At 31.2% G+C, this 26,191-nt stretch overlaps 3 protein-coding genes across 14 annotated transcripts in view; 1 reads left to right on the forward strand and 2 right to left on the reverse strand.

Annotated features, from left to right (window-relative positions):
• The window catches only part of LOC143905328 (glutamate receptor 1), a 124,782-nt gene that overhangs the window by 91,941 nt on the left and 6,650 nt on the right, over positions 1–26,191 (reverse strand). The gene's annotated exons all lie outside the window — the stretch shown is intronic.
• On the reverse strand, positions 510–25,631 carry LOC143905340 (acyl-CoA Delta-9 desaturase). Of its 2 annotated transcripts, XM_077420740.1 has the most exons (7): positions 25,476–25,608; positions 24,856–25,282; positions 6,040–6,359; positions 3,740–3,870; positions 3,280–3,485; positions 2,547–2,732; positions 510–2,401 (listed from the first exon to the last, which is right to left on the reverse strand). In XM_077420740.1, exons 3-7 carry the CDS (start codon positions 6,317–6,319, stop codon positions 2,086–2,088), a joined length of 1,119 nt encoding a protein of 372 aa, XP_077276866.1. In that variant the 5' UTR covers positions 6,320–6,359; positions 24,856–25,282; positions 25,476–25,608; the 3' UTR covers positions 510–2,085. The 2 variants fall into 2 exon arrangements, with proteins under 2 accessions (XP_077276866.1, XP_077276865.1); XM_077420739.1 differs by lacking the exon at positions 24,856–25,282 and having other exon boundaries at positions 25,476–25,631.
• The window catches only part of LOC143905339 (acyl-CoA Delta-9 desaturase), a 59,577-nt gene continuing 44,696 nt past the window's right edge, over positions 11,311–26,191 (forward strand). For both annotated transcript variants that reach the window (XM_077420736.1, XM_077420735.1), the window contains exon 1: positions 11,311–11,473. The gene's annotated coding sequence lies outside the window, so the exon portion shown is untranslated. The remainder of the gene's footprint in view (positions 11,474–26,191) is intronic.

Consider the following 26,191-nt stretch of genomic DNA (forward strand, 5'->3'; position numbering starts at 1 on the left):
ATATTACATATTAAAAGTTCTTTTTTAAAAAAGATCTATTTTTATTTCAGTATTGTATTTAGAACTACAACAAGCTTAAGATTTTCAGGTGAAAGTTACTTGTTACAGAGACAAAAAATACACCTATCATTTGTATGAATATTTTAACATTAACGAACATTGAGTAACCTATACGAAAAGTCTACTGACTTAGCCTACATGATGCAAAGCGAATAATTAAGTATGCCGCGAATGTACTTTACACTTTGTCCGCGATTAATGGAGTAAAACAGATTCACATCAACAGTCAAATGATGACGATGCTTTTCATATTTGCGTCTTTTTGCGAGATTAATTTATGCATGTGTATACAGACACCAATATAATTATACATAGATTGTCGCAGCTACGCAATGATAATAAATAATTAAATTGTAATTCAAATTTTTGTTTTGTTATCAAAAATCGTACATCTTATGTAAATATTATATTTTGTGGAAATATAGGAAGTTGTGCAATTAAAAAATATATTGACACATTTACTTGCGAGTATAATAAATTTAATTATACATTTTGTATTTGACTGGTTAATCGGCTGTATTTAAATAAGTTACCTTAATAGTTAAATGTATCGAAAAATATAAGTTTAGCTGTTGCTCGCAACGATACACAAATGATTAGTGTAACGTATACTTTTATGGACAATTATACTTACATACGTATTTAACAAGATGTTTATAAGTTCATTATTATTCCATAATTATTTATATCATACACATTATAATTTTCATTATTATAATCTTATACATATTTTAAATTATATTTCATTGGATAAGTTTTAAACTGCAAGTTGCATGGAAAATTTTCATGTATCATTTCCATAATTCAATATACAGTATTAAATATAAAATATTTTTAACACATATCTATTATATAGAATACATATATAACAATAGGATTCGTTTGTGAACAATATAGGAACTGTGTTGGAAAGAATATCTTATAAAAGGCACCATAATTATCATGTATAATCATGTATAATCTGTTTAAGCTAATTGGTCGAAGTGACGTTTCGAGATACCAAAGTATAAAGCATAAAATTAAGCGTAACCATAAGAATAAAAAAAAATACATTATTAAAAAACAAAATAATTTTATCTTAAATACAATGTTATATTAAAAACAAATATCTTGATATGTGTTTCAAACTTTAATGGAGTATTAATTGAAATTTTTTGTTATTACACAGAAGAAACGAAATATATGAAAAATTTATTGAGAAAATTATCTCAATAATATGTGATGATTTTATTTTCTCTCTCTCATCCTCGATTTCTTTTCATATCGTCAAAAACAATAAATTTCAAATACCATTTCCTAACTAAAAATTTAAAGCGATAAAGTATTTCAAGAATATACAAAACTTATCATAGAACATACCAATATACAATGGTCTCTCTCATTTAGATTATTGTACTTTGCGTCATTCACATTCAATAAAAGAAAATTTTTCGTAATGCCCAGTTATACGACAATAACAAATAACGATTACATACGTATTATATAAAACGTAATAATACGTATTATATTAAACAGTGACTTTCCATGTATCAAACAATGGACCCTCGATTATGCGAAGTTGTATAATATTTACCATTGCACGTTGTAAAATTTATTATTATGTGATATGTAACAAACAATTCTATAAACACAAATCTCATAAATATACAATAAATAAACAACGTATGCATCTTAATTCTATGATAAATTTTATAAATAATTTATGGTTGTCGTAATTAAAAGAGTTTATTTATTAATCGCTGATTATATATAATCGAGAGCCAACTGTACATTTGTCGACTATCTTGCGATTAAAATATCTCTTTAATCTTAATCGTTATAAACATTTCCCAATGGTATACAGCAATCTATGTGGAAGTTGAAGTTTCAGAGAGTCTTAAATCTGTATCACTTTAGCTCAAATCTTTGTGAAAGATTTCACGTAGTCCACGTGTGACGTATTTGAGAAGGTGCTTCTCTTCAACTTATTTTTTTTTATCCATCCGAGAGAATTTGATCGGGACATGCCTCGAGTTTTTTTCAGTCTCACATTTCGTCATTACTCATCATATCCAACTCCGTCAGATCTTCTTTCGAAATGTCGACATCGCCGTAACCCCAAACGTGACTGCCATCGCCACATCGACGCGCCCTGCGGCGGATCATATTTGGCGAGACGTATTTCAGATCGTAAGCCCAACCGATCCGTGCAAACAGATCGATGAAACCAGTGGTAAGGTTGAACGGGTAATCGCCCAGTTCACCGGTCTTGTAGTCCCATGGAAACACGTGATGGTAATTGTGATATCCCTCGCCGAGTGACGCGATCGACACCGCAATATTCTCCACCGGCGAGATGTACCTACGAGCAAATTGTTGAATTAAAGGTCTAATATTTAGATGAAATCTTCATATGATATATTTAAAAAAAACGAATTAAATATAGTTGCTTTTTTTAATCGTCCCACCAGCGGTGGTTTTCGATAGATTCGCGATTCAATACATACTTATCGTAGGGTTTCTGTCCCCACATGTGTGCCACGCTGTTAACGCTGAAGGCTATGTTTAAATTGATGCAGAAGCGAAGATTGAAGTTCACCCAAAATGAAACCCACAGCGACTCCGACCACAAGTAGCAAGGAATCCCCACCGGTAATGCGATGGTCAGCAGCGCAAATAGAGGTATATAATACCTACAGATAGATTCATATTAAAATTAATTATATATATCACAAATAATTTCATTAATTTCATTAATTATATCACGGATAAATTTTCTAAATAAAATAAGAATAATGATAAAGGTGTCTTTGATATATCGCACTCTTAGAAGATTACTGTCACAACTCAAAAATTCACAATTTCCAGGAGAGAGGAAAACCAAATTTAATTCAATTTTTTTTAATTGTGAGATAATTAACGCAATTACAATTATGATATTTTGTTATAATAAAACTTATACAGTTACTTGTGTGTGTGAAGCAGTCAAGTAACAGTCAGTAACACTTTTGTCTCGTGTAGAGAATTTAGCATATAGACTTGTGACACTATTATACCACATAACATTTTAGGCATACTTTTTATAGGCTTAACTCAAAATCGAAATTTTTTTAGTTGTGACGGTGTTCTTCTAGAGGTGCGATATATTTTATTTTTTCTTATATATTTCTTTGTGCAAATATTTTGCAATATTGAGAGAAAGCAAACGATGTGAACAAATGAGTACCATAAGCTTCTTGCCTTTTTTGCCACATAACTATAGAATCCGCTTCTAAATCGCTCACATCGACCGCCTTACGTTTGGCGACGACGTCAGGATGAGGTGTCGTAAAAAGCCACCCTACATGAGCGAAGAAGAAACCTCTCCTTACGTCATGGGGATCAGCATCGGTTTCACTGTACTTATGATGTACCCTGTGATCCAATGCCCACGTGTACACATCTTTCTGCACAAGAAGAACATTAATTATTAAGAAAATCCTTAGCAAAAATCATTAACTTGTTTTTTAACATGTATATATGTATATCTAATACATTAAACATATACTTACATATAATCTATAATTATAAACTTATAATCTTTAATATAAATTATATTTTTCGTGTGACAGCGATAATAATACAGTCACAACTTGGTCACAATAGTAATAGAGAACTTACTATTAAGAAGATTATTGTTATTACATAAGGGTTTACATACTTGTCCTGTTATTGTGAAAAGGAGGGCTAAAAGTAAACGCAGAGGCCATTTCGCTTTGTACGCCTTGTGCGACCATAATCTATGAACGCCAGCCGTAATACCAAAGCCAGATGTATAAATCGTCGCAAACGCTGTAATCATAAAAGATATATCCATCGACACATTCTCCAGAACTTCAGAAGTATATATACTTTCGGATGGTTAAAATAGAGCAGTAACATTGACGTATCCTACCCAATCTCTATCCACTTGCTAAATTAGATTTTACGATATTATTTATTTTGATTGAAAAAACGAAAATTCTTTTTGCGTGATAATTTAGACGTAATGCTTTGCATGTGATAATTTTATCCAATTTATTAACTTAATTTATCTTCTATTTTTTTTAGTTTTTCATCTTTACTATCTTTCAGTTTATCTCTAATTGTAAGTTTATTTTTATTTCAAATTCTCATATAATCTCTTCGTATTTTTAATGTTGGTTCCTTACGAAGATAAGGTAATTTTCAAAGTTCGTGAAAGAAAAAACAAGTTACTTAACAAATTGTTATAAATAAATAAATTAAGCTATAATATTTGTTTCTTCTTCTATCACACGTTCTTTAGATTGTCGCTTGAGGATTGAAACGTTATATATTCACCGTGTCGCAAAGCAAATGTAACCACGAATGCAGAAATATGAGACGCGGTTATCGCGGTTTATTCTTCCGTTTTACGGGATCCAACGCCAGTAGGTTCGATACGCCGGCTTTAAACGTCAATCGAATGCAAACACGTGCGTTTGCGTAACCCGTCTCATTATCAGGCGTTTCTTGTAAGTGCTTTTACGACCATAGCCGTGCATGTTTTTAGCCATTTACTTTCCATGGCCAATGCCGCGTGTGTCATTCAACTCGCGGAATATAAATAAGATAGATAAGTTATACCCGGTAGTGTATGACGCAAATTTTTATTTCAAGCGTCTTAACACTCGCATGGCGGCGCTTAATTTTTTTTGCGGCTGTACTGGCAAGCGATCTCGATTTATACTTATATAAAAGTATGGTAAAAATTAAGAAAAAATTGCAAAAATATATCAAGAGCACGGAGAAAATGTGACAGCGCAAAAAAACAATACAAATGTTTGTATTGTATATAAAATAAAAAACAATTATGATTATTTCTTCTTTTGACTATCAACATTCCATTATCAATGAGAAAAACTCTGTACACAACAAGATACGACATTTATAATTTATCGCAGCGACGTAATTTCGTTCGAATGGATTGCGTGCTTTCATCTATCCATCCACATTGCACGCGTGGCAAAACATGTTTAAAAAACGACAGATTCGTAGATAGAAAATAACCCAACGCTCACAATCAGAGTATATATAGTACTTGGTCAAGCGTTACGGAATTATCGCGTTGGTATTATTGTGATTAACTGGCAAATGACGCGAAATTATCGGCACGACCTACAATTTTACGCTAGCGTAAATCAAAGTTTCCAACATTCTCATATTTCAAGGATTATAGTTTTACGATAGCGAATAAAGCAATCTAACATCGATTCATGTGTTCCATGTAAATGCTAAGGTCATTAAAATTATAATTTTTAAAAAATAAAATTATAAAAAGTAAAAGTTATTTTTGCGTACGTAAAACTTAAATTATATTACTGTCATTTAAAGTAAAAAAAAAAGATCAATTACATTATATAACAAAAAATGGCATGTAATAAATAAAATAATATTAAGTATTATTTATTCTGTATGAGACAGTTAACTTGCAAACGCAAATGTTTTAATTAGATTCCAAAACCAAATAAGTATTAGCTGTTTTGTACATACGTAGATTATAAATTTATCTCTACCTGCCTGATAAACGATACCGAGATATCTATCTACCACATATCTAGTATCCCAAAGCAGGATGTTAAAATTACTTGTTCAAATGTATATTGTACAGTCTTAAAAACTAACGAGAGATATCTATATCAATATCTATATCAAAATTATATAAAGCTGTACCAGGAAGATGTGTAAAAAGTATTCTCTTCATAAAGTCGAAATTTTTATTACAATGTTAAAACCGCGAAAATTGGTGTTAATTGACGGTAAATTAAACATTTGAACAGTAAATTAAAATATTTGATTTTACAAGTTAACTAGTATCTCTCTTTGTATCATAATACAGAATAAATAATAATATTATCTTATTTATTACGTGCTATCTTTTGTTATATGTATAATGTAATTAATCTTTTCTGCTTTCACTTAATTTTTCTACACACGTATGAATCAGGAAATTCGTCTTACCCCATAGCGGTGTAAGCAATTTCGCTTGCGTGAACACCAAATACAATCCGTAGAGACAACCGCCGTGTATGAAGATTTGCGCTATGAGGTCCAGCCACTTTATCCTCGGCACGTACTCGCTCTCGATCGACGACTCATCGTTCTTCTGAGTCGTCGCTTCGTGGTTCTTCACTGTTTCACCGTTCGCCAGCCGATTCCTCTTCAGCGTCACGTTACAATCCGTCTCTGTCTTGGGACACATTGCTAGCGCTATCCTTTCCTCGTTTGGCGACATCTTCATCGAGTTTTGTTCAAACGCTTTTGCGGTCGTCGAGAAACCCCTGCGAACCATATACCAACAATCCACTGTTGATTTTCCGGCATATGAATCGATTTAATCGTTGCTCTGCATTTCAAGTAGCTCTCGCGAGATTGGCCAATACCCGTGATCCGATTTATCGATTGCGATATTGTGCAAAATCAATAAGAGCGAATCTAGATATAGCGAAGCGAAATTTCAGATCGACTCATCACGCAGTACGGTTCTTTTCAGAGATCTAAAATAATGACAAATGTGTGTGCATGTTGGTTAATAGTTTTCTTTCAACAATATTCCTACAGCGTTTTAAACAACTTCAAATTTGTCAAAAGCTAGATTAACGTCAGAAGTTTTAGAACATCTTGTTCACTTCTATTCTTTAATAATTCTACATTATTCGTTAAATAAGTATTTTATGATAAAAGCGATCGAGCGGAATACATGTTCTAGGACATTACATATTGATCGCTGATAAAGCCACTCAGCTCGCATCGCGATAAGATTTGTTTTCAGGTGTTCTCTAAAACTTGTGTTATCGAAAAAGATCATTTATTCAGGAATTATTTTATCTTTCATTGTTCGCTTTTTTTGCTTCCTCATAGAGGAAGCTTTGTAATGGTGAAAAATTTTTTTTTCGAGATTTTGATGGAAATAGGTTTAGAATGTTCTAAAATGTCGAAAAATCATATTAGTAAAAAATGTCCGGAAGTATGTATGTATGTATGTGTGTGTGTGTGTGTGTGTGGGTACAGATTTTTGTACACGCATCTACTTCTACAATTTTTTAGATACCAGTTTAAATTTTTGCACACAAATAGAGTATCATAGAAAGTATGTCCTCCTCAAATTTTATTGAAATCGGTCTACCGGTATAGATTTTATGCAGATTTTTCTTTTTTTGAAAAATGTGTTTTACGCTGCCGCTTTCTCAATATTTGAGATAGCGATTTATTTTTAATTTTATTATATTTTTCAGTTTTTTTTTTCTACCCTTATTTCATATATAATTCATTAAAATTTGATTAATCAAATCTCGTATTACACACATTTGAAATTTCGAAGAATTCGTACATACATTAGAAGCTTTATAAAACTTGATCTGATCAACCAAATTTTAACCAATTATATATGAAATAGGGGTAGAAAAGACTGGAAAATATAATAGAATTAAAAATAAATCGCTATCTCAAATATTTATAATATCGGGCTGATTTTTTTTTTCGATAAAGTATTGTTTTAGTTTTTAAGTGGACAAGTATTTTTAGTATTTTTTAGTGAATGTATATAATTATTTACGCAGTCCCCAAAAGAGTTAAGTGTGAAATCAGAACCTTTGCTAACAAAGCTTCCTCTATGAGGAAGCCAAAACAAATAAATACCGATAATTATACCTCGAATAAAATAAAAACTTGCACACTTAGAAACTATGAGGAAGCAATGTGCAAGTTTCTACTTGCACAATTAAAAACTACGAGGGACACTCTGTACTTTTCTCATTCGTTCAATGTATTAATTAAATTCGAGCAAGGCAAACATTGAAAAACTAAAATTATATTAAAATTAGAAAAAAAATGTTTTTTTTAATGGATTAAGGTAGAGATCGGTAAGGTTAGCATAACTTTGCGCTTCTTTACTATATATAATATCTGCGCAACGCAAATATAACGTCAATGAAACTGTCGTTAAGTGTTACAGAATAGACTCATTATAGAGGGACAAATGTCGTCTCTTGTCCCCCTCTGTGGACGCCTATGATTTATATTCATATAATAAAGCTGAAAAATTACGATGTTAATATATGAAAATTATGAGAACAAATGCATATAGATGAAATGATATCAGCATTTTTGTAATGACGTAAAGTCTTGATGATATATATCAATGTAAAATAAAATGCATTGTGGCAGAAGCACTCACTGTAAGTGTTACAATCGTTCTAAGCAAGTTAATGATTTCAAAAAATCTTTTTCACAAAAGAATATAGCATATAAATCTTGTGCAATAAGGAATCTTCAGTAACCAGTCTGTGCACATATAACGCCTCAATCCAATCTTGTTTCTCCGCCAAGGTATATTTATCTATTATCTTACTTGTTTTTTTTCAATAAGTAATTGAAAGATCTTAGTTCTCGCGATCCAAGATTACGTATTAATTACGGCTCTATATTAATTTTATCTTAATTATTACAATTAAAAAATATATAATATTTCTTTGTTTTAATAAACGCGTAGGAAAATTATTAAATAATATTCTTTGCATATACACTAACTGATTTTTAATTTTTGATAAGAGTCGAATCTGTTTCAATTTGTCAACATAATTTCTCTGTTGTTTGAGTTTTCGCAAATTTTTATTAGAATTATAATATTATCATACATTTAAGTGTCAAAGTTTTATATTCTATATTTTAAAAAACACTTAATCTATTGCAATAAGAAGAAAAACAAAGCTTATGTCAATTGGCTGCTTATATAGCGACTAGCAGCAAAACACGCAGAGAAAATAGCACTTGTTCTATCACGTAAAACTGTCAGCTACTCGCAGCAAGCAACTTTTCTCGCTGCGTAGTTTGCACGGTGGCAGAGCTCCTCGCAGGTAAACTCGCACGAAAAATTGCATCGTGGGAAACAGGCTTTGTTTTTTTATAATTTAGATTTTAGAGTTACTTAGATATTCGATAAAATTAATAAGATATTAAGAAATATTATTCTCAACGCACAAATTTTATTATTAGATTCTCAAGAATTCGATATATTTCTTTATTTTAAATTTTGTTCAATTTGTTGTAGAAGATTTAAATATTACATTCTTTGATTAAAAATAAGAAGAAAAAGAATATAAGGCATTGGTTTACTTGTAATATTTTTTTTATAGTTTATCAAAAAACCGCATTGTTGCATTGATATATTATATATCATATTAACATATTAAATTAATTACAACATTCTAAATGTTGTAATAAATTTAATAAAATAGTAAAAAATTATTGCAGATGTAATACACATTTATACGGAAATGCAATTATGTTCTCTCTAATCTAAATCATCAGTAAATCACTAAAGTGGCATTTAGATTGATATCAGTAAATAGTTACTGATACGTTCAGTGACTTTTGACTGAATCAGATTTAAAGAGTTGTTTCGAAAATATACGCGCGGATGATCCTTCCAGTTTTTTACATAAACTTGGGTACCCCACGTTAAGATAGGCAAAATGCCACTGTCAATGAAACGGAAAAATAACTTTGGATCTGCATAAGTACACTAAAAAAAGAATTTTCTACAATTTTTCCGACTATCCATCCCCCCTCCTTTTTCTAGTAGCACCAAAAACCGCTTTTTTCGAAAATTATTTTTTTTCTCCGGTTCCTTCATGTTAAAAATTTTGAAAAAATTTGAGAATATAGCTTATAAAAAGTACTTAGCACACAATTTTTTTTTAGCTTTAGGCGCGTTGAATACTTAACCTAAAAAAATAAAATAAATATTTAAATCAATTTTGCTTCCTCATAGAGGAAGCTTTGTAATGGTGAAAAATTTTTTTTTCGAGATTTTGATGGAAAAAATAAAATAAATATTTAAATCAATTTTGCTTCCTCTCATAGAGGAAGCTTTGTAATGGTGAAAAAATTTTTTTTCGAGATTTTGATGGAAATAGGTTTAGAATGTTTTAAAATGTCAAAAAATCATATTAGTAAAAAATGTCCGGAAGTATGTGTGTGTGTGTGTGTGTGTGTGTGTGTGTGTGTGTGTGTGTGTGTGTGTGTGTGTGTGTGTGTGTGTGTGTGTGTGTGTGTGTGTGTGTGTGTGTGTGTGTACGGATTTTTGTACACGCATCTACTTCTACAATTTTTTAGATACCAGTTTGAATTTTTGCACACAAATAGAGTATCATAGAAAGTATGTCCTCCTCAAATTTTATTGAAATCGGTCTACCGGTATAGATTTTATGCAGATTTTTCTTTTTTTGAAAAATGTGTTTTACGCTGCCGCTTTCTCAATATTTGAGATAGCGATTTATTTTTAATTTTATTATATTTTTCAGTTTTTTCTACCCCTATTTCATATATAATTCATTAAAATTTGATTAATCAAATCTCGTATTACACACATTTGAAATTTCGAAGAATTCGTACATACATTAGAAGCTTTATAAAACTTGATCTGATCAACCAAATTTTAACCAATTATATATGAAATAGGGGTAGAAAAGACTGGAAAATATAATAGAATTAAAAATAAATCGCTATCTCAAATATTTATAATATCGGGCTGATTTTTTTTATCGATAAAGTATTGTTTTAGTTTTTAAGTGGACAAGTATTTTTAGTATTTTTTAGTGAATGTATATAATTATTTACGCAGTCCCCAAAAGAGTTAAGTGTGAAATCAGAACCTTTGCTAACAAAGCTTCCTCTATGAGGAAGCCAAAACAAATAAATACCGATAATTATACCTCGAATAAAATAAAAACTTGCACACTTAGAAACTATGAGGAAGCAATGTGCAAGTTTCTACTTGCACAATTAAAAACTACGAGGGACACTCTGTACTTTTCTCATTCGTTCAATGTATTAATTAAATTCGAGCAAGGCAAACATTGAAAAACTAAAATTATATTAAAATTAGAAAAAAAATATGTTTTTCCTAATGGATTAAGGTAGAGATCGGTAAGGTTAGCATAACTTTGCGCTTCTTTACTATATATAATATCTGCGCAACGCAAATATAACGTCAATGAAACAGTCGTTAAGTGTTACAGAATAGGCTCATTATAGAGGGACAAATGTCGTCTCTTGTCCCCCTCTGTGGACGCCTATGATTTATATTCATATAATAAAGCTGAAAAATTACGATGTTAATATATGAAAATTATGAGAACAAATGCATATAGATGAAATGATATCAGCATTTTTGTAATGACGTAAAGTCTTGATGATATATATCAATGTAAAATAAAATGCATTGTGGCAGAAGCACTCACTGTAAGTGTTACAATCGTTCTAGGCAAGTTAATGATTTCAAAAAATCTTTTTCACAAAAGAATATAGCATATAAATCTTGTGCAATAAAGAATCTTCAGTAACCAGTCTGTGCACATATAACGCCTCAATCCAATCTTGTTTCTCCGCCAAGGTATATTTATCTATTATCTTACTTGTTTTTTTTCAATAAGTAATTGAAAGATCTTAGTTCTCGCGATCCAAGATTACGTATTAATTACGGCTCTATATTAATTTTATCTTAATTATTACAATTAAAAAATATATAATATTTCTTTGTTTTAATAAACGCGTAGGAAAATTATTAAATAATATTCTTTGCATATACACTAACTGATTTTTAATTTTTGATAAGAGTCGAATCTGTTTCAATTTGTCAACATAATTTCTCTGTTGTTTGAGTTTTCGCAAATTTTTATTAGAATTATAATATTATCATACATTTAAGTGTCAAAGTTTTATATTCTATATTTTAAAAAACACTTAATCTATTGCAATAAGAAGAAAAACAAAGCTTATGTCAATTGGCTGCTTATATAGCGACTAGCAGCAAAACACGCAGAGAAAATAGCACTTGTTCTATCACGTAAAACTGTCAGCTACTCGCAGCAAGCAACTTTTCTCGCTGCGTAGTTTGCACGGTGGCAGAGCTCCTCGCAGGTAAACTCGCACGAAAAATTGCATCGTGGGAAACAGGCTTTGTTTTTTTATAATTTAGATTTTAGAGTTACTTAGATATTCGATAAAATTAATAAGATATTAAGAAATATTATTCTCAACGCATAAATTTTATTATTAGATTCTCAAGAATTCGATATACTTCTTTATTTTAAATTTTGTTCAATTTGTTGTAGAAGATTTAAATATTACATTCTTTGATTAAAAATAAGAAGAAAAAGAATATAAGGCATTGGTTTACTTGTAATATTTTTTTTATAGTTTATCAAAAAACCGCATTGTTGCATTGATATATTATATATCATATTAACATATTAAATTAATTACAACATTCTAAATGTTGTAATAAATTTAATAAAATAGTAAAAAATTATTGCAGATGTAATACACATTTATACGGAAATGCAGTTATGTTCTCTCTAATCTAAATCATCAGTAAATCACTAAAGTGGCATTTAGATTGATATCAGTAAATAGTTACTGATACGTTCAGTGACTTTTGACTGAATCAGATTTAAAGAGTTGTTTCGAAAATATACGCGCGGATGATCCTTCCAGTTTTTTACATAAACTTGGGTACCCCACGTTAAGATAGGCAAAATGCCACTGTCAATGAAACGGAAAAATAACTTTGGATCTGCATAAGTACACTAAAAAAAGAATTTTCTACAATTTTTCCGACTATCCATCCCCCCTCCTTTTCCTAGTAGCACCAAAAACCGCTTTTTTTTCGAAAATTATTTTTTTTTCCGGTTCCTTCATGTTAAAAATTTTGAAAAAATTTGAGAATATAGCTTATAAAAAGTACTTAGCACACAATTTTTTTTTAGCTTTAGGCGCGTTGAATACTTAACCTAAAAAAATAAAATAAATATTTAAATCAATTTTGCTTCCTCATAAAGGAAGCTTTGTAATGGTGAAAAAATTTTTTTTCGAGATTTTGATGGATAAAATAAAATAAATATTTAAATCAATTTTGCTTCCTCTCATAGAGGAAGCTTTGTAATGGTGAAAAAATTTTTTTTCGAGATTTTGATGGAAATAGGTTTAGAATGTTTTAAAATGTCAAAAAATCATATTAGTAAAAAATGTCCGGAAGTATGGATGTATGTATGTGTGTGTGTGTGTGTGTGTGTGTGTGTGTGTGTGTGTGTGTGTGTGTGTGTGTACGGATTTTTGTACACGCATCTACTTCTACAATTTTTTAGATACCAGTTTGAATTTTTGCACACAAATAGAGTATCATAGAAAGTATGTCCTCCTCAAATTTTATTGAAATCGGTCTACCGGTATAGATTTTATGCAGATTTTCCTTTTTTTGAAAAGTGTTTTTTACGCTGCCGCTTTCTCAATATTTGAGATAGCGATTTATTTTTAATTTTATTATATTTTCCAGTTTTTTTTTCTACCCCTATATTTCATATATAATTCATTAAAATTTGATTAATCAGATCTCGTATTACACACATTTGAAATTTCGAAGAATTCGTACATACATAGAAGCTTTATAAAACTTGATCTGATCAACCAAATTTTAACCAATTATATATGAAATAGGGGTAGAAAAGACTGAAAAATATAATAAACCTAAAAATAAATCGCTATCTCAAATATTTATAATATCGGGCTGATTTTTTTTATCGATAAAGTATTGTTTTAGTTTTTAAGTGGACAAGTATTTTTAGTATTTTTTAGTGAATGTATATAATTATTTACGCAGTCCCCAAAAGAGTTAAGTGTGAAATCAGAACCTTTGCTAACAAAGCTTCCTCTATGAGGAAGCCAAAACAAATAAATACCGATAATTATACCTCGAATAAAATAAAAACTTGCACACTTAGGAACTATGAGGAAGCAATGTGCAAGTTTCTACTTGCACAATTAAAAACTACGAGGAAACAATGTGCAAGTTTCTACTTTTTATTAATTACTGGAATTATCTTAAATTTAGAACAACTGGCATACTTCAACGTCATTTCTGATAATCAACTGATGGGATGAGTTCGATGTATATATCTTTAGAAGCATACGAATTTATGTGAATTATGGCAAGGCTAAGTCTCGCTAACACGTTACGTATATCTCGGTATGTAAATCAGCCGAGCACGACCGCGGAAACATTTTCCACGGTGACTTAACAACGACAAGTGCAATCTGCAGAAATATCCTCGACCCAATATGCCGTGCATTATAACATGTTAGTCACTTGCAAACAGTTTTAGAATTAACACGTTAATTCATAAGTCACGTTTTATCTCCGAATACCCGATAAAAGATAAATATCTCTCACAAATAGATAAAAGATAAATATTTCTCGTAATTTTTTCAAACTAATCAAATATTGAAAATGTATATCAATAATATAAAAATGGTAAATATATATATACGTATAACTTTTTATTTTAGCACGTGTATTATTCGGAAAGCAATTATTCATCGTTTTTTCGTATCTTTATAATCAAAATATAAATTAATGAGAGCATTAGCAAAATGTAATTAATATTATTGGGGCATAATTAATATTGTTCAGAGTATAATTGATTAAAAGTAATATCAGAAAAATTCGTATATTCGTAAATTTCTACTGCAAAAATAACCGCACAAAAAGGTAAAACTGCTGTTAACGCACTGAATGAGAGTCCGATGAACATTCTTGGCTAATTTTGTAAAAAATGATAACAGTGCAGTAAGACACTTGTCGCTAATCCTTAAAATGTAATAATACTTTAAACGTGTAAACAGTAGTAATGCTTCAAATGTACAATACATTATACAAATACAGCATGTTTATAGTAATTTAGTAATTAATATCATTGTTTACACTCATAACTGACTATAATACATAGTCCAGAAAATTTATTACTTATACATTATTAATTATAAATAAAAACGCTACTCTCTCTTATATTGCTATTTTAAATAATACGATTATAATTTGCTATAATTATAACAATGACAACAATAGTAATATATTGTTATTCTTACAATTATACGTATCAAAAGTAGATTATGATACTTGATAATAATTTATCAAGACTTACAAGAATATCAGCTTTCTTCTGGTATATTAAAAAAATGTACCCGGAACAAGTAACGCGCGCAACGTTTCCCGGTATTTCGATACAATATCTTTTTTTATGAATCTTCTGGTAGTGGAGAAAAAACACTTTCAATCTTTTCCTTGGATTATTTAACGTTGATACAATATTTACTGATAATTGGTTACTTTCAACGCCAATGCCAAACTTCGAGGATGACAAGAGAACCGACTGATCGATCGATTGACAAACTTCAACTCAAAAACAATTCGCTACTCGTGTCGGAATGACGCAGTTCTGTCGCGTGAAATTAGGCGAAGTCATGGTGGAAGATGGGCGAAATATCAGATTACAAATAAATAATAATATAATAAATCTAAATAATTTAAATAAAAATAATGCATAATACATGCATTATTGTTATGAGTACAAACATGCAAAAAGATGAATTAATTTACATATTATTATAACATTAAATATTAATGTTAATATTGTATATAAAAATTGTATCAAAAATGATCTTGTATATGATTTTCTTCTTGTAATATTAACAATAATAATTTTCCCGTAATTGTCTTCGAAATAAAGAACCATTAAACCATTCTTCAGCTGATAAATTTGATCTGAAACTGCCTGTACTTTGCAAACATTTAAAGCAGAATGGTCCTCCTTTTCGGACGTTCCTCGTCCTTTCCTTCAGCCCCTTTCTTCGCTGACTCGAAATTCGCGTTATTTTATTTCGCGTTATTTTATGAACACTATAACGGACTGTTTTATATTATAATAATATTTATTAAACATCAATATGTAATTATATATATATATATATATATATCATTACGTGCATGTATTTCTCTGCACACGCGCACACACACACACACACACACGTACGTACAAGTCAAATTATATTAATTTATTTAATTTATTGCACGACCTCCCCCCCCCCAATATCCATATCAATTTATTTTCAAAAATTTATCAAAAATTAAGTCAGCAGTTGATAAATAATTTATTTATTGTAATTAAATAAATTGATTACAGATCGATACCTATACAAGGATACTCGAATTTACGATAACACCTTAAATAGAAACAAGTGAAGTTAAAGCGATTGAAAGACGTCATCTCAAAGATTCCTTAATATCCGTTTTGCCGGCTTCATTAACTCGAGCTATTTCTCATTAAAGTAATGGTGTTTGCTCGCTTTTAGGATATTAGGTCAACATGTAGCACAAGCAAAAAGCTTCAGGATACTTCTTATGATTAAAAGCAAATTAAATCTATAGAGTGCAGTATGTTTACAATAATACGCGTATTTGATAAAGATAATATTATATGGTAAAAATTGAAATTATTTTTTCTATTTATATTATATCTTATATTTGATGTTTCAAAATTGAATAACAATAAAACAATAATGTAAATAAATTTCAATTCCAGTTCAGATTTTAAAAACAAATATAAAATTAGTTGAAAAATAAAATATTTGACATATTTTACATTTCTCATGTTCTACATTTAATCTGATTTGTTTCAAAAAGAAATATTGCGTATACTAAATGCACCTGTTTATAAATTACTTATATAAAACTATAAATAGTATAAATCATCATTAATTAACAACATTAAATGTTTCTTAATTTAAACAGACAAATGAACGAACAGTATTTACATTAATACATTTATATATAAAAGCCAAAGGGTTTGTTTAAGGAAGAGGGCATTCCCGGCATTTTCTCGAGTTCAGGCATTTCACAGATCGGTTTAATTACGTTGGTGGATGTGGGCGCGAATCCGACCTCATTACGAGATACTTTCGGTCCATTCTAATCTAAAGGTCAATTCACACTTGTAGGCACGTAAACTACGGAATCTAAACTACGGCGTCAAAAATATTCCCACGTTAATCGGTTTCTTTGTGTTGCGTAATATATGTAAGTATATTCGTACGCACGTACATCTCATAGATGATAACATCCCCGCTTTACATAAATTATTATTTTTTATATTTTTAGTTTTTATATGTTTTATATATTTTTTAACCTTCTATTTATATCTTTAAGAGATTATTAAATGTACGTACATTTACTGTATTAAATAATCCATACTATGCACCTCTTGACAGATTATAGGTACAATCTATAAATATAAAGAATAAAGATAATTTTGTCTTACATAAATTTCGAAAAGAGGTTCACAAAAGGATAAGTTTTCCGATAGGTTTACGAGAGAGTACACCTTGTATATCTGACATCATAACTGTTCACGGGATTTTTCCGCGATACCTGCGCTCGATTACTAACAACAAAGAACTATATTAGCATTTTCAATGAATAATTTGCGTAGTTTTGCATTCAGCAATTATGAGGAGCTCATATGTCATTAATTAGCGATGCAATTTTGTAAAAATTTGAGAATAAAAAGATGCGCGGAATAAAAAGATTAAAAAGGCACAGTGTTTACATTCACACAGCGCTCGAGCAAATGTACGGCATCTATTCTCATGGTCCTTTGATGATGTAATACGTCATAAAATATAATTATTTTAACGGAAATGGTTCTAGGTTTCGAGCCAAACGTATTACAGTTGTCTGAACGATTGAAGTTGGACAAAATTTGCCTTTATTCTTTTTCGGTTGTGATTTTTTAATTTACAAACCATTATTTCTGTTAATTGTTTGCTTTATTTTATTCTATTAATAAACATTTCTGTTTTCTCATCTGCCGATTTTTTTACGATGACGGTATTAACGATCAAAGATGCACATGTATGCATACATCGTAAAGATATACTTGCTAAATAAAAAGCTATTACGTGTTTGCGATTACGAAACTTTCCTAAGTCATTATGAGATGCTGGATTTTCGAACATTAGACGATATTCTTTAAAGATTTAATGACATAAGTATACTTCGGATACTTTTTCATTGCAAATTGAATAAAAAATAAGATTTATGAGTATACATATTTTTATATACTATTACGCAATTAATTTTACAATTAATTATCGTATCTACACAAAACAAAAACGCGATTAATTTAATTCAATGTAATAAAAAAGATTTGTTACTTATAATTGTAAAAAATTGAAATGCTAGTTCAGCAGCAAATTGTATACGATATTTGCTCCATGACACAGTTGCGAATGAAATGTGCGCCGCGTACGATCAATATTTTCTCGTTCGCATACACGCTGGTTTCAAATATCGCAATTTCAATCTTTGACAATGATGAACGTATGTATCCTACATGTATCTGACGTATCTGTCACAACGCGGTACTTTATTTTCTACCACTGACCTCCCTTTGTTACAATTACGTTATTTGCTCAGCTCATTTAATTGTTTGTGAACATACTTCTCGCAACGTCGCGTCTCGTCACGCGTCGCATATTTACTCGAGTGCACGTTTCATGAAATATCGATTTCAATTATTCGAGAAAATTATTGATTTTAAATAAGTTAAAAACATTGAAAATAGGTATCTATTATTTGATGTTGTTTTAATCATTATTAGAAATTAAATTACGCGTATTTCGCTTTTTACTATTATTTTTTTAAATAAATTAATTACGTCATAAATTAATTACATTTACATTAGAGAAAATAACGTAACGCCCTGACATCGGGAAAATACGCATTCGGTGCTGCACACCCGTTATATCGTCGGTGATGAGAGAGATGCGCCGTCAGTGGCGCCATGGTTCCTAAGTATAGGAGGCGGATTTGCGATTCTCTCATCAATGGAAATAGAAAAGTTGTTCGTGTTCTTTCATCACGATACCATTTTTTAGAATTGTATCCATCCGTTCTTAACAGATGGCGGCGAACCATCTTGATGAAGTGCTTACAAATCGTAAAGTGAAATTTTTGAAATTCTTTATTACGTACACGCCGTAGAAATTTGTTCTAATTCAATACAAAAAGATTATTCTAATTTACTATATCTTGCCTGCACAGTCAGTTGAAGATGATTTATTTATACTTTCGATCAAGTTGACAAATTTCGTAATTCTATGCTTCCGCACAAATTGCAAAATGTATCGATTAAATAAAAGCGATGATTAAGCGCGTGTATTGCTCGTATTACCGCACGCAACTTTGTTAGAAACTTTCGATAACCGATTCTTGTGTATTTCTTATTGTAAAATTGTGATTATTTTTAGAGATAATTGCCTGCGATTTCACACACCTGTGCCTATATACAAACATATTATCGGACGATAATGAGAAGATATTAGTCACGCCAGTGATAACGGATTGATCGCATAAGCATCGATCTTCCTGTCAATGAATTACATAATGAATTATTACGCGAATTGAACGACATTATAAACGACATGACTCACTGTATCATCGCCAAAGGCGGGACGTAACATACTATGTATGTAATTGTGACTCATTCTAAACTTTTCCTCGGAAAATAATCCCCGTGTATAATTGCACTGTTATTTCTCTAAATTATAGAAATATCTTTTATTTAACAATTACCCTTAATCTCTCTCAGATAGTGAGAGTTGCAGTCTTACTTCTCGGCAGTCTTACTTCTCGATTTCTTATTCCCCGACATGCGTGCGAAGCGAAGCATGTATTTTTGTACTCTAATGAGCTATAAATATCATCGCGCCTACTGCGATAGTAAACGCTAGTTCTTTCCTACTGTAGTATTCTAATAATGTAGTTTCATTCTGAGCGCAATAATTTTCATTGGAAAACCGACGCAAGGAGTGACCGTACAGGGTAGACACAGGGTGTGTCATCGACAAATTTATCTACGACATCTGTTTCCGCAATCGGGTTATCTTAGTAGTCGCGGCTTTGATCGGTTACCTTTGTACGACTAAAGTAATATATTAGTGGTATAATATAATATTAAAATTTTTTTCTATGTAACAATTTATATATAAAACGCTGCACACCATTTTCGCTAATTTAATGCGTCGCGCGAAGAGAGAAATTACTAACGCCTGGGGCAACGAGAATTAATTAAGCGTAATTGTGTAAAGCACTATGACCCCGTTCTCCTGATAAACTCTGATCAGTCTCTCAAGTTGATAGTGATTAATGCAAGAATTACGAGTGGTAAACAAGCACTAAGAGTAGCGCAATTGCGCATTAACTATTATCTTTCATGAAAATTGGTGTTATTACAAAATATATATATAATTTTAAATTTCTTGAATAATACACGATAACCTAAATGTAATATGTACATGAGAAGAGATAATTTTTGCTGTAGATAACAAAATAAAAAAGTTTCTTCGCCTTTTTCATCACATCTTAAACTCCAATAATTTTCAATACAATTCAGATAATATAAGTATTCAAAATCATTCTCAGTTATTAAATCTAAAGCTTTATATCAATCAAATAACAAATTAATTCACGTAAACGCGCAGTCAATTAAAGTCAAAGACTACAAACAGCGGTGATTAGTGCCAATGTAGCGTCTAGTGTATATGTAATAGAAATAATTCAATTGATTGTGATCAGGCAAAAGTGAGCAGCACAGCCGAGAGACTAGCGACAGAACGAAGAAAGAATAATTATGTAAACGTATTATTATTTTGCAATTTCAAATTTTTTATCTTACTAGATATATTAAATAATTATTTAAAGCAAGACACCTAACTGGAATGCGTTATCGACTATTAATATCGATGGCAATGAACGCCAATTGATCAGAGCATTCAGATCAATTTTGCAATGTACTTTAAATTTGTCTCTGTCGTATCGAAAATACTCAGCATAAAAAAAGTCATTGAACGCAAAAAATATACAAACACATCTATATTCTCGTGATAAGACTACTTTTTTGTGAGAGTATTCTTATCACGAGAATTTATTGCAAAAAATCACGAATATGTAGATATTACAAATAGAGTAGATTAAAAATGATCATGGAATCGTGCAAAATGTCGCGCGATCTCTCATAATCTAGTTAAGGCCAAGGTTAAGGCCTTCACACACGAATCGACGGAAGACGTAAGACGTAAATTGTAAGGAAATCCACCAATCAGAGTCGACTATTCCCCTCTTCTACCCTCTTAAAGAGGGGAATAGTCGACTCTGATTAGTGGATTTCCTTACGATTTACGTCTTACGTCTTCCGTCGATTCGTGTGTCCGGGGCTTTACGATCAATACGCATGAAAAGTTTTGTTGCAAAAGACAAATACCGTCGCGACGATCGGCAATTCATTCTACAATTCACGAGACGGCCAATCCATCCGTTCGGAGCAAATGTTTTCATTTTATCTGTGCCCGATTGTGTTTAATCGGAATTTATAGTTCACGGTCGAATCGTTCTTCATCCTGCCACTCCTTGTTACCGAGAATTTTCTACCGCTTGTCTCAAACTGTCTAGTTGTCGACGTAAGCATAAAACAACAGAGACACATCGTGTCATTGAAAAATGAAGCCACGTAAATGCAATTCGAAATCGTCATATTGTCAGACGATTGTTGATACGAATGTGACGTATCGAAAAGGATACGCGATTGCATTTATAAAACCCACTGTATAAATTAAATCCTAGAACAATAATCAGAGTAATACATTCTTTAGTTCTTAAATTTGTCTTTATTAAGTCAATTTTTTTCAAGGAATATATATTTTGCGCTAAAAAGATGCTAATTAAATTGTTATAGGGATTTTCTAAACTTCAACGAAAGTTGCATGGGTATCAAACAACGAACAAACTATTAGAGTTCGAGGGTTAACGATCGTGCATAACATGCAAAATTGTTTAGGAGGAAGTGCGCATTCATGCGGTGAATTTCGTGTTTTAATCCTGGCACGCCCAGATTACCTATGTGTTATACACATTACGTGACAAGCTATACCTCATGGTTAAAAAAAAAACGACTTAAAATGGCTTAAAACCTTCACTAGTGATGAATCATGTGAAACGCATATGATGGCATGTGTACGTAAAAGAAATTAAGAAAAAATTCCATCTTCTGTGAATAGAATATATTGCTAAAAAGTAGTAAATAAGAAAAAAAGATGTCCTTATCTATACTCTCTTAATAAATCTCAATACTACGTACAATTATATACGCATTATCATTATTACATGTACATGACCAATCAATTTTGCAAACATTACGCTTGTATAATTAAATGATTTATTAACATCAAGCTGATAACTACCAATTAAAACTTTTTATCATAAAGTTGAATTTTACATATATTTTTGATAAACTTAAAATGATCTGTGAGTAACAGATTTACTTTGTTTATTAATTTAAAGAAAAACTCTTTTAAGCGAAATTGGCAATACATTGAGCTATAACCTTGCAATTGTTAAATAATGATCAATGTACTTTTAAATAAAAACTCAACTATAAATTAAGATATTATTTGTGCATCAAGAATGAAAGCAAATTGTTCCAAATATAAATATAGATGATAACGAAAGTCCAGATACGTCGTGAGCTTGGTCATCAATTTTTGTAAAAACCACTTTTATATTAAATTATAAAAGTAGATAAAGAGAATTAGCGCTAACAAGAGAATATAGAAAATTTATAAGATTACATATCTGTATTTAAATATTAACAAGCATACGTTTAATTGATTGAACACATAATTATTAGTAATTAATGGTTATCAATAATTTAACAGTCCATTTTTTACACTTTATTTCTACCTTATCTTCAAAAAGATAAGGATGACGATTAATAATGTAACGTTGATTGCTGAATGAGCAACATAAATAGTTATTTGTGCAACAAGTGCTCGCCTTCGGCTCGTGCGTCAACTCCGCACCCGTGAATTTTCATCTTCACGCACGACTTGCATACCCTATTTTATGTTACAAGTGCGTTGAAAGTGGCCTATCACGCACGCGTCGCGTGCGTAATGGGTCACTTTCCATGCACGTGTTACATAAAAATTAATACTTCTTATATAATACTTTATTTTACGTACACGGAAAAATGATGTTATATTAACAATTAGATCTAATTGGAAATAATTTTGTTAATTCAATAACAGTATTAATAAAATAAATATTTGTTTTATCAAAGCAAGAGTATAATGTATTGTATTAACAAGATTATTTCCCGTTAGACTGTTGCTATACAATACATTTTCTTCTGTCTTTTATTTCAACTCGATGTGAGTTCTTCTCGAAAATATAAAAAATATCACGGTCATAAAATAACAACGATTAAGATCACATTAGAAGTAACGTTAAAATGAACAACGGCTCGAAGTCGCACGACACATTAGATAGGAGGAAATACATATTTCCACGTACCTGAGCTTTACATTTACACAAGGTGAAGATAACGGTGAAGAAATATACAGGCAGCTGAGTGCGCACCAAACACATGGGAACGTAGCGTTTTTGAAGCATAACGAAAACACGCTGTTAGAAATCGCGCTGCGAGATATCGAAAAAATTTATATCGTTCATAAAATCAATTTTGAAAATATATATCATTGGGAATGTCTCAAAAAATAATGGAGATAATCGATTAATGTTGGATTATCTTTATACCATTGATTTTTTATATCAATTGATTAAAATTTTTGATAGTATCAACATCGATTAATGTTAAGTTGCTCTTAATTAATTTCTTCCTTCTTATCTTTTTAAAATAAAGTGACGAGTTATATATATATATATATATATATATATATATATAACTCGTATGTATTTTCTGCAAGAAGCAATGTATACACCGCGAGTATATTATTTTTCTTTTGCAGAAAATACGATAACACACAAAAAGTTTGTAAATAAATAGTAGTGACATTTATCTGAAATTAGAAATTGTTAATATTGAATAAACCATAAATTCTTAAAGCTTTTCAGAATGAACATTGAATAAAATGGAGACATGCAATAAAAAGTATTTACATATCAATTAATCAAATTGTAGGAAATCTACGAAATAATCGACTCTCCAAAGAAAACAATATCAATTATTCAGACTGACATTTGTTAAATATGGGTTGTGCCCATGAACACTCGTTAAAGTTAACTGAGATTTGATCGATTCTCTCTCTTTCTCTCCCTTTCCTCCCCCCCCCTCTCTCTCTCTCTCTCTCTCTCTCTCTCTCTGTCGCTTTTCTTTGAAAAGCCTAAGAAATGGAATATTATTTATAAGTTGCATTTAACTGTACCTGTTGTAACTTACAGATGATTTAACTGTACCTAATTACAATTAAATTATCTGTAAGTTACAGCAATCGTTGAAGAATTTTATATCACATAACTTCAAATTGTTGAACGCGGCTCGATAACATTTACTTGTTATGTTTCATTTACAATTCTGAACATACGAAAAATGCTTATTTAGTATCTTCTCTTGTTTGCTGAGGCCGCACTTTGTAAATACATTATTACCGCCAGTCTCCAATTTCACACGTGCACATCCATACACGACCTACCAGTAATTAATTGCACGATAATTTTGCACGTTATACACTACGTCAGAAGTGGATTATAACGATAAAATGCAATAAATTCACAAAATGAATATAATTGATGCCCGATCACGCGACCGTAGTGCACGATGTCGCAAATCATGCCTGTAATTTATCCTCGAACGTCTCACATGACATTGACTTAAAATACAATTGTATAACATATAATTCTGTCAATAATACAATATTTTTTATTAATAAGACTACGTCGTGTCTCAACATGTAACGCGTGGATGTTATTTAGATATCTTAATAACCGAGCATTTATCAAATGTGTAAATATCTCATACGTTTTGTCTATAACTGTATTCAATTCTCTTAGGGTCCTGGGAACAACACATTTATTGGAAAGACACTTACCGGAATGTAACGCGACACTTGCTCCTCTCCTCAAGACTGTCCACAATCTAACAGGCTATCGCGGCTGTATAGGCGGTTTTTATAAACCCTCTGCGATAACGTTGGCGATAAGTCCACTTAGTGTGTGTGTGTGAACCCGGGTCTCTCCGTAGTTTAAATTCGATTCAGATTCGTGATTCGAGCGCACGTAGTCGCTTATCGTTTTATAACATATATGCAGGAAATTTTGGGAAACTCGATGACGTTATTTCTTCTAGCGTGCAGTAGTCAATCTTCATAGAGCACGACATATCTTTTCGCGAAGCGATCAAAAATTCAGTCCACGAGTGTCGACTGCCGTGGCAACGCGGGCCGATCAGCTACTCAGCATTCACGACCGGTGTCACCGGGATCAAAGGATTCCGCGTGCGAGGTGTCTCCCATCAGGCTAATCGAGAAACGCTCACGGTTACAAGAAAAAAAAACTTTTCTTTTTATCCTATTATCGCGTGTTTCATCGTGTTTACGTGCAAGTTCGAATTTTTCGAACTTTAATTTCGAACGCGCTTTCCACCGCGACGCGCGCGTTTTTATAATCCTATCAGTTGATCAGTTATTTCTTTATCGGTTGAATTACTCACTATGTCTACGACGGAAAGTTGTAAGGAAAATCCACGGCCACCTGCCAACGAAGCGCGCGTACGAATGCAAACTGAACGTCGTCGCGACGTGACGGCTTTTACACGGCGCCGGGCGCCGGGTTCCCCCGTTTCGTAACATCGCAGACGGCGATCATCATCGGTGCCGGCACAGTAGGTTTTATAGCTGCAGATGGCGCCAGTCCATGAAAATCCATGAAGATCCAGGAAAAGCCATAATTAATTAAAGGAATCCCAGTTTTGAAACGTAACTCGCGATAAAACAAGTAATTAAATTTTGGAGCAAAGTTTCCATTTTAAAGCAATGTGCAAATGCAAGATTAAGAGTAGATAGAACATAGATCCGAATCCAGTCATTTAAGTAGATTTGAAATAAATTTTTCTCTGATAAAAATCCTGCTGTGACTCCAATTCTTGGAGTTATCAGCCATCGCAAACACTGCCATGCAAATCCAAGTGTGTTATTTTAGCTGAAGCTCTTACACATTTCTTGCCGTTTTAAATAACGTCATTTAACACGACTGAACGTATTAACTTTTCATTTAATACGATTAAACATGTTAAATGACGTAATTTAACACATAAAGAAACATGTAAAAAGAGTTTCAGTCTAATGTGTCATTTTTAGACGTTTATGCGTGTAAAAATAACAAACTTGGATTTGTAGTGAAGAGATGGTTTGTAAATTAAATTTCGTG

This window comes from Temnothorax americanus, unplaced genomic scaffold (genome assembly GCF_048541705.1).
Source record: "Temnothorax americanus isolate GAGA-0224 unplaced genomic scaffold, ASM4854170v1 Scaffold6, whole genome shotgun sequence".
NCBI lineage: Eukaryota > Metazoa > Arthropoda > Insecta > Hymenoptera > Formicidae > Temnothorax > Temnothorax americanus.

Bases quoted from the DNA above. Each gene is read 5' to 3' on its own strand.
- LOC143905340 (XM_077420739.1), bottom strand. From the start codon at position 6,319: ATGAAGATGTCGCCAAACGAGGAAAGGATAGCGCTAGCAATGTGTCCC. The intron at 3,871-6,039 runs GTAAGACGAATT...TTATGATTACAG, and splicing joins ATTGCTTACACCGCTATGGG to CGTTTGCGACGATTTATACA. The intron at 2,733-3,279 runs GCAAGAAGCTTA...ATCTATCTGTAG, and splicing joins ATAGTTATGTGGCAAAAAAG to GTATTATATACCTCTATTTG.